General features: G+C 33.9%; 1 protein-coding gene across 7 annotated transcripts in view; it reads right to left on the bottom strand.

The window, feature by feature from the left end:
• Positions 1–635: 635 nt before the first annotated feature.
• Positions 636–10442, bottom strand: part of SBF2 (SET binding factor 2) — a 251703-nt gene continuing 241896 nt past the window's right edge. For all 7 annotated transcript variants that reach the window (XM_084521588.1, XM_084521591.1, XM_084521593.1 and 4 more), the window contains 5 exons: positions 8760–8864; positions 6292–6485; positions 5860–5947; positions 3461–3592; positions 636–3179 (listed from right to left, as the gene is read on the bottom strand). In XM_084521588.1, the coding sequence (XP_084377714.1) occupies positions 3081–3179; positions 3461–3592; positions 5860–5947; positions 6292–6485; positions 8760–8864 (618 nt within the window). In that variant the 3' untranslated portion in view covers positions 636–3080. The remainder of the gene's footprint in view (positions 3180–3460; positions 3593–5859; positions 5948–6291; positions 6486–8759; positions 8865–10442) is intronic.

Below are 10442 nucleotides of genomic sequence, written 5' to 3'. Positions count from 1 at the left end.
GCACGCTACGTATTATTTAGTATACTAATTCTGAAGTTCCATAAAAAGTAAAGACTTAAATAGAAAATACTTATGTGTAAGAAGAAATGGCTAGTATGGTATAGTATGTCTGTAACAACTCTTCAAAACTTAAACTCAGTTCATCCCATCACCTACAAAATGCACATTGTGTTACTCACAACACAGAAAGGCAAGAAATCTTCTTCCCTTATGTAAAGCCCCTGATAATATTCTCTCTTTTCTACAGTAGGAAACTTAGGATATACAGTATGGAAATAGTGATATGACACAATAGAGGAAGCACATGTTTACCTCATCCCCAACTCCTGGATGGATTTCTTCTCCTAGAAATTTTTCACAGAATATGAAGATGGATCCCCTTCCACATACCATTTTTATCAAGCAAGTTCTCTACTCCTATTTATCTACTTCTGTTGCCACAACTCAAAACAGGCTGACAAACTGTGTAGCTTATGCTACTCTGACTTCTCTGTATTTTCTGTAAGTCTCTGTTTGAATCTTTAGTTTGCATAGAAGAGACAATCAGGGACACTACCAACTCTGTTTTCACACCAAGAGCCTATGTCTACCATTCCTTTGTATATTCCTTAGATAAACAACACAAATATCACATATCTTGTTTCAGCTTTTATTTGGATATTTTAAGTTAAGTTGCTCAAGTCCATTTTCCATCAATACAGACACTAAAAATTGAGATCAACATTTAAGGCTATATTAGCATTCATTCCAAGCTCAATATGAAAACCTTATCATCTAAGCACCACAGCATCTAAGAATTGTCACGGGTCCCCTACCTCCATCACACGTTCCCTTTCCATTGTAACTCTGCTATCTCACACTACACTCAGGAATTCAATTTAGATGCACATTCTCATGAAAGATCTTGTCATTTCTTATATTTCTTATGAACTAGATCACATGCATAAGATGAGATAAATGAGCAAGATATGCTTAAGGAAGAAAGAATGTGGCTGTTCTATGTTGTGATACCATATAGGATTTTTTTGTTTTTTTTTGTTATATTTAACATAATTATTCAACAACTTAGAATGAGCATTATGTATTCAGCCTTTTAGTAAAGGCCATACATTGAGACTTGTTAGAATGGTAACTTTGCTTTAAACTCTGATTTCTTTAGTGTTACTGTTAAGAAGTATTTGAGTTAAGGATGCTCACGTGCAACTTTTTTGTAAGGGTATATATATGGATACAAAAGACCACAGTATTCTTAATACAGAGTAAGTAAGGATTTGTCTTGTGTCTGTGGAAATACTTCAACATGTGGCTCTTGCTTATTTCATTTTTACAGTAAAAGGAAGGGTTTTACTAAAGAAGTGTATTTATTACAAGATGGTTAGCATACATATATCACATAACATACAAGAGTTAAAATGAACTAGTTACAAAATAAGAGGTGGTATGTAAATTTTTATATAACCTAAGGGCGGGATCAGTATTTTACAAAGTACATATAAAAGTACTTCATATACAAAGTAACATACAAATGTGCAAACACCATTGTCACAGGTGGAAATTTGTCAATTGAAAAATGCTAGAAAAATCCTTCATTTTCTTGTTTTGAAATTGCAAATGCATTAAAAACAGCTGCATTTCCTATTGTGTATGTGAAGTGAGATATTTATATTCATTTCTGACAAAATACATTAGTTATAAAAAAAACCAACAATTTAATAACTGATAAATCTTATTAAGTATAGTCAGTTTGGTTAGGCTGACATTAAATTATACGCAGAATGTCTGGAAAAATGAGAAAATATGGAATCATATATACAAACCTTTCGTAATATTAGTGTGCTATTCAACATATTAACATTTCAAAATAAAAACAATGGCTTAATTACCTACAGATTCTACTCTATATCATCACTATTTGTAGACTGTAAAATTTCTAATAATTTGGGGTTATTAAAAACATTTTTCCAAGATTTTAAGCTGAACAAACACAATTTTATCAAATGTAAAAATCTATAAAGTCTTACAATTTATGTGCAAAAAATGTTTTAAAAGTATCAAATCACAACACATCAAACCCGATTATGTACATATTTGATATCTGTAAATGTTGTTAACTAGCTAGTATTGTTCTGCTATAAATAACTTACCTCTGTCATTCAAAATGTGAGTGTTTTAAAGATTTCAGTGCAAGTGCTCGCTTCACTGTTTAGTGCATCATCATGTTTGTTATTTTTTTATTTTACAGTGAGCAGAACAGTGTATAAATTAACATATACAACTCACACTTAAGAGATCTTCCTTCTACTGAATTCCTAGTTTGTTGTTTTCTGTTTCTCCTGGACAGAGTCAGCCAGTTCCTCTCATTTATTCCATCATAATAGCAAACAGAATCTAAAAAAGAAAGTGCTATGATCTTCAAATAATCCCTAGAACTTGAAATACCGTAACAACATTGCTGAAGCACTCTATAGAGCACAAGATTAGAGACTGGCCTGCATACTGAGAAGACACTTTAAAATTTGTTATCAGGCAATTTCACTTTTTGTCTTAAAAAAATATCAACTGTCTAAACATTGGCAATCTGATACATATGTCACTGGACTTATAAGCTTTGTTTGATTATTTATTTTTAGGAATTGTAGACATGTTCCCTCATTAATGACTAGCTTGGAAATAGGAACCTTCTGTTTAAATATATAAATAAGGTGAAAACAGACTTTCTGCTGGAGGGAAACTTTCTGCAACCTACTTTGGACAGGTTTCCTATCAGAGTAACTCTGAAATGAGAAAACTGGGATTAGAAAATAGTGCAAATATGGCTCACTGTTATAGCTAGGAATTGTACTGAAGAAAGTGAAAATTAAGGATAGATGGATTATTTTTCGAAGTCCTCCCTGCAGAGGAAAAAAAAGAGCAATAACAGCGGTTATCATTATTGAACAGTATAGGAACTTCAGCATATTAAGAATGTTTATGGCTGAAATGTAAGAAAGGCTTGTTGTCCGTCAGTAACATTTCAGAACATATCTTCTTATAAAAAGAGGTGCTTTAACCATGTCTTGATTATGGAATGTTATTCATTTCTAAGCATCTGAAATGCAGCTCTGGATCCTATCCATCCATTGTTGAGCACTCTGTGCATCCTGGGCACAAAAATTATACACACGTTTGTTTGTCTTCAACTGCAAAAGAAAAATAAGAACATGAAAAGTCAAAATGCAAAACAGAAAAAGAAACTTGCACATTTTACTTTAAACTGTAATAACCTAAAAAATGGGTCTGAATGTACCACTTTTTAATTTTCTGCTATTGGGAATGAGGACCAGTTAGCTGTGTAAAAACTTTTTGTTGTGAATTGGCATGACAGCTCCCTCCTAGCTCACATCTTCCAGCAGAAATTAAAGTAGTAAGTTAAACACACCGAGAAGAGTTTCAAATAAAAATCAAGACTAGTTATACTTACATCAAAAAATGCTTTTTCACTTGCATGTTTCGGGGCTCCAATAGTTGGAGAAGCAGGAATCACTGTTTCTACTTCTGCAAGGTCGATGTGTCCTTTACAGCTTGTATCTTCACCAGAGTCATAGTATCGTAACTAGATGACATAAGAAATAAAAATAAATCCAAATATGCTATTAATTGGACCTTTTACTTTTTCTTCACTTTTCCTGGATACAGCTTGAGGGCTTGGGGGTGAGAATGGGAGGGAAAATGTTATTAAGACCTGAAGACATCAGATATGGGCAATTTCTAAGATAAAACCATAGGTCTGGTATATACAAACTGGTAGGACTGGCAATAGCCCTTAACCGGTAAGTCCTGTATTTGACTTCTCTGGGTAATGGCAACATCTCCATTATCCACTCCTGTGCAGAACTGAACTGAGGGAGGAGCGTTTTGTCATGAGAATTTCAGAGCAGAGAAGCTTCAAAAAGTCAAGCATTCCTTCTGGGTAGAGGATGCATGAAGGATGACAGCAGAACTTAGTCTTTAGGAGTCTGCATTCCTTACCAGTTTTTCTAAAAGGAACCATCTCTTCCCTGTTCATTACAATGAAGCTAACGCAAGAACATTACTCCACCGAAGAGTTAACAAAACACATATTCTCTGTATTTCAAGAATTTAAAGTGATCAGCAAAAAAAAGTATGATTTTAGATAATTATAAACTACATAGAAAACTCACATTTTCCTATACTACACTTAGTGGTTGAATGAAGCTTGCCTTTTTTTTTTCTTTCCCTTTTAAAGATACTTTGATATGAATGTTAACCACACCATAAACTGAGCTTTGATATGCAAATAGTTTCAGATGATAAAATCTGGTATTTGCTTAAAAAAAATCCCATAAACCAGCGCATAATAGTAAAGCAAACCCTCGCAGCAAGCTCCAACAACAATCGACCAGTATCTGCTACATACTGCAGATTACTCTTACTTCTGCACATCTGTGATACTAGGAGGATATTTGTTTATACAAAAAATTTAGAAGTTATGTTTTTTTTTCTGCAAAATGAGTCTTTTCACCTGTGTATCAGGAAGAATAACTATAGAATAACTATAACAAGAACATTTGTTAGCATGTTACCACACTAATCCAGAGATCTTTAATTAGAATCTTAAAAAAATGACTTATTTATATTGCATATTTTTTGACATGTGTCAATCACAAGCATGCACACGTCTCAGAGATTATTTAAACAACCCATACTGTGTGGAACATTTGACTCAATTAAGGTTACTTCTCTATCAACCAACATTAATTAATGAGATCACAAATTTCCACTGCTGAATTCTGGCATATTTGGTAAATAGGGTAAAATGTTCGGTTTAACAGATGTTTTGTTTTTAGTGCTCCTTGCTGTACAATGATTTGTCAGAATATTTTTGAATAATTTTGCTATTAAATTTACCTCACTAAGACTAATCTAAAATAATCCTACATACCCCAAATTATTGTTCAATCAGGAACTTGGCACTTAAGGACTTCTAGAGAGAAAATTCTGGGGTGTAATTCTAACTCACTTTAAGTAGTTTACAAAATTCAAACTGATCTCAGAGAGATAGGTGGTCCTATTCTCTAGCTTTGAAAATACTGTCATACCAATTCTGGAAAATCACTGAACATGCCAAGTGATGTAAATTATTTTTCTACTAAAGCAATTAGTAGAAATCCAGAGTATATAATGTCCTTTCATTTGCAAAGAAAAATGCTCATGAAAAAGTACTTGAGGAACAAAGAGGATGTAAAATGCATGCTTCGTGAGCGTGAGGTGCCTACTACGGTTTTAACAAGAGTGCCTGAATTAAACTTTCTATCATATTAGCTCTCAGCATCCTAACTGCACTCAAGAAATTATCTTATAACTTTTCTAACTCTCCATTTCAGAGATTTTTTGGTTCTTTTGGTAACTAAAGGCCAGATTATGCTCAGCACTTAATCGAGTAATGGCTTGTAAGAATTAAAAGTGCTTAAAAATTGCTTTTATTGCTTCTGTAACACTATGTCCAGAAAATGTCCTGAGGCAGTACCAGGCTTTTCTTCCTGAGCTATAAAGCAGGCACTAATAATGATGCATGCCTTCTTATCCAGGAAGTTTTTTTATGATTATATGCTAAATAGTTGTCACTGTTTAAAAAACAAACAAACAGGAAGCTCCACGTCCCCAAGCTCTGTCCATTCAGAATATTTATCAGCCAATTTATCAGCCACACAGGACACACATAGACTTATGGTATATTTAATGTAATACACACATTGCTTCTGAAAATAACCATTACTTGTAAAATTAACCTACACAAATTCACTAAATAAAATTTCAGCAAAGTAGTCATAAAAAATCCATTAACTGAAAAGGTTTTACCTGGTGTTTTGTCACATCGAGCACAAACCAGCGAGGCTTCCAACCTTTCAGCAAAGCTCCTCTTTTATATAGCGTACCTTCAAAAGATCTAGAAGATACAGAAAACACAAATGACACAATTCCATAATGTGTATAGTGGTGATATATAAAGCCTGAAATGACTAAAAGATATTCAAACACTCCTTTTACTGTAGTAAAACAACAGTTTTAAACTATAGACCAGTTTAGGTACTGGTAACTGTGATACGCTAGTAAACACTAACTGTTTCAGTATTTTGGATGTGTTAAATATGCAGCTACGCTTTGCTTGGCATATAAAGAGGAAGACTGAGAAATCTGTATATGAAAATTTATTTATTTTTCTTCCCGAAGGCAGATACCTGTACCATTCTAATACAAGGTTAATAAATATTCTCTGATTATTCAGTTTACCTATTTTCATCATTCTTTGATGTGAAATGATTGTATAGTGTAGTTGCTCTTCTATCTACTCCATTGGAGGGAGAGATGCTTGCACTCTGTTCCTCAGCCAGCCCATTGTCAGGTATTTCCAACAAAGACCTCTTCTGATAGGAATGTAGATTAGCTGACATCATCCCTGAGGAGCCAGAAGGATGTCTCCGAAGCTAAGAAAGAATAAAATGAAAGAAAAAAGGTTAAATGATCTAGACAAGTTTACAACTGGGAAATGTGACTGCTTGCTGAACTAAAACATTAGAAACATTGCAAGAGAAAAACAACCATAAAATTATTTCTAATAAATATAACAACCCACAACTCTTTCTGGTAATGTATGTAGTTAATAATTTGCACTTAAAAAAACTTGAATAGCAGAACTGTAGCTAGTCTATTACTAAACTCACCTTGAACTAAAGTTTCATTAATATTTCATTTTTACACACCTTTCTAGTTGTTAGCCCTGATTAATTAGACCCTAGTGTGTATATTCACTGCAGACATTCGTACTACACAGTGCAAGAGAAGCCTTAAGAGGACAGAGAGATATATAACGTTAGCTGAAGTGCACTCTTTAAGAGAGCATTTCATCAATTTTAATTCTGGCATAATTGTGCTATTTCAGACCTCAGCTTTGCACACATCCATGGACATTCTGACAGTGATTTTTCGGCTTTAATTGTACTAGTACTTTGACAATAAGCGCAAGCACCTTGGTAAGTTACTTAGAAACTTGTCAAGGATTTGCTAAAACAGACATGCAGGTGTTCGAACAGCAACAGAACTTGGATTTTTTTTGAGGAGGTAAAATGCTTAACCATCTTTATTATATTAAATGTTCAGCAGATCCGCAACAGCATTTTATGGCTTGATCTACAGTTTACTATTTTCTAAATGTGAAATGTATGTAGCAACATATAGAACATAAAATCATTGTTCACTGTGACAGGCCAAACCTTTAAAGTGACAAGTGGATGGGGGAGATGCATACCACCTTGCTCAGTGAAAGTTTTTGGTAACTCTGACCTTTGTAGAAACTGAGCTGTCTTGTATTTTGAGATTTTCTCAATATTATACAAATAAAACTTGGTACAATGTCTAAGTTGTGAGTTATCATGAGATAAGAAAACCACACCATCATAGCACAAGTCAGTGCTGTCTCCAAAAACAAGAGTCAGAGAGATGGCAATTCACTGCATTTCTTAAGCAGAAGCATTCACATCGTGTGATAAATCAATGTTTCAGAAAAGTCTTGTATATTCATATTATGTCAGTGACATAAGCTTGAACAGTATCTCCCTTGCTTTCTCAAAAGCATCTAGAACTAGTCAGACATTTGAATACAATAATTTATCTTAAATTCACTAGTAAGAAAGAAAAAAAAATGCAGTTTCCAAGAGCTACTTATAGATACAAATCACTTTAGTAGAACCTCAATAACCTGGAGGAAGATGTGGCCTTAACTTGGCCTTAATCTTCAGAACAACATCCTAGAGATGGAGTTCTTTGGGGCTGACCCATAGCTATTGCATTTATCTGAGAATCCTTAAATAACAACCAGGACAGGAGACTGATGTCAGGTATATTTATACTTGTATTTTCTTTTCTGTTTCCAATTATTCAATAAAAGTCTTAATCCCCTGCTTTGCTAGGATAAAACTTTTTCATCTTGGATTTATCTAGGGTATAAAGGCAAACTGAATGACTATGATAGACACAAAGCATATTGCTTTCTTGAGAGCAAAGGACAAAAAACGAAGTAGTTCTGATGACTAACTGCTTCATGGAGGCTGGCAAACGTGAACAAGTTTGTGAAGCTGAAGAGCTAGGCACAGTTTTGAGCTGGTAACACATTATGCCAAGTTTATGGAGAAAGCTCCTCAAAATCATTATCTAACAAACTTCCATGTAGACATGTAGACAGCAAAGAGCCAGCCTTCAACTTAGAAAGTATCTGTGCAGTCAGCTACTCATTTTACAATAGTCATGAACTGTAAACACAGCATGAACAGTTCCTGCCTTTACTAGATTCAACAATTCCAAAATTCCATTTAGACACGGAAATATCTTCACTCATCCCCGAACCTATGTGATTTCCTTTTGGCTAATTTAAGGAACTGAGTTTTTTGCACTTGAAGAATTAGACAGTGAATCTTTAACAATATAAGATCATATAATTGTATATTAGTAAAATGCTCATGCTCATTTTGTCTGTATGCCTCAATATACTGTTGAGAAGCAATTAGATAAATGGCACAAGCATAAATAGTTCTTCTACATGCAGAAGGAAATACTGAGCCAGTATCCTGGGTTAGAATAGCATATTCATTTTTCAAAAGCAGTATTTTACTCCAAGAAATACAGTGATTTTGTCAGTGTCCCAGGCAACCTATATAGCAGGAATGAAATTATTATTCTGTTGGACAAGCTCTTTTGCTACTTACATTGTCTTGTCTGGTGTCATCCTTTAGATTCATTTTGACCCTTTCCCACAAAAGCTGCCATCTTTCTGGGTTCTGATTTAATTTACTTTCCAACCTTTCTATTTCCTGAAACAAAAACCAAGGGTTTTCTTAAGGATAAACATTTCTACCTGTTCACTTCCTGACAATTACATTAACACAGTAATTTTCTCATCAATATTTTTACACAGAGAACTTCAAGGCCATGTTGCCCAGTAAAGGACAAGAACCTCTGTCAAACCAGCTATAAACGGGTAACAGCCAGACTCAGGAGTCAGAGGCAACCAAGTATAGCATCAGCCATATCATTCTTCTTGAATGTCACAGGCTGAAGGAGACATTATTCTTTCAATTCTTTTCCAGTTCTCTTGAACACACAATAGTCAGCATCAACTGCCATAATAGAAACATGATAGAGATAACGATAGGATATATTTTATAAAAATATTTACAAAGAGCAAATTCTGCGTTGTGACACCAACATTGCACATTGCCAATATTAACATTTACACTGGTTTATAAAATGTGATACAAAGTTATAATAAAAGAAGGAAATGAAACAGAAAGATTTATTCAATTTGGATGCCAAACTGTAACAACATGTTCTTGTTGTGGAACTTGGGAATATGACCTGTGTTGATAACCTCCATTAGGGTTATTTCCTGCTAATAAGACAGTGTGTGCACAGTTAAGTAAAAAGACACAATTTCATTAGTTTATGTTTACTTGCGAACCAGATTAAATATAACATTCATCAATGCATTTGTCATTACTTTGATATTTGGTCCATATTCTTGCCATCCTTCCTTTTCACATTTTGACTTTCAACAACTATACTGTTATGAAAATACAATTCTTAATGAAATCAAATTAAAAACTCAGTTTTGCAAATCCAATAAAGAATTGATGATGGCACAAGAATTGCCACAGGGCAGAGAATTCCCATGCTATATAAAAGCAAACTAAAGCCCTAGACATTTATTGTGAGAGAAGAGACACTAGGACTCTGAAATTATTTATTTCCACTATGCCACATGATTAATGTAGCTTTCATCATATTCTCCAACTGCTATAGGTATATAACAATGACAGGAAATCATTGCTGATTGAGACTTTCAGAGAATGACTACAATTTTAAGGTAAGAAAACATTTTTCCCAGAAAATTAACTGCTGAACTAAATTTGGAACACAACACCAAAAAAAAACAAAACCAAAACCAAAACAAACAAACAAACAAAAAAAAAACTGTAAGAGAGAGTCTGACAGCAACAATATATTTTTAGATTCTTCCTTGCTGAAGGTAAATTAGAGAACTCGAAAGTAAGGCCAAATATAAGAGACCTGGCTGAACACCAAGAATCAAACCAGAAGTTTAAAATACCGAAGCTAGTTGAAAAGATGCATATACACTGAATATATACTTTCTTCCTGCCAAAACTAGAACAGCTTTGTTTGGAATATCTTCATTGACAGATACAAAAACAAGGAATGGCGAACACAAGCCAGACTAAAGGCTTCTCTAGATTACTTGTTCCTCTTTCAAAATGCTGAGTGTAAAATGTTTCCTGAGGGGATACATAGGACTGAATATATTTACCACATACTTTTTATATAAACAGCTTCCCCAATTGCATTAAAAGGAGACAAACCCTTTAGTGCTAAAA

Source organism: Aythya ferina (genome assembly GCF_964211825.1).
Source record: "Aythya ferina genome assembly, chromosome: 5".
Taxonomy (NCBI): Eukaryota; Metazoa; Chordata; class Aves; order Anseriformes; family Anatidae; genus Aythya; species Aythya ferina.
This window is presented reverse-complemented; position numbering and strand designations above follow the sequence as displayed.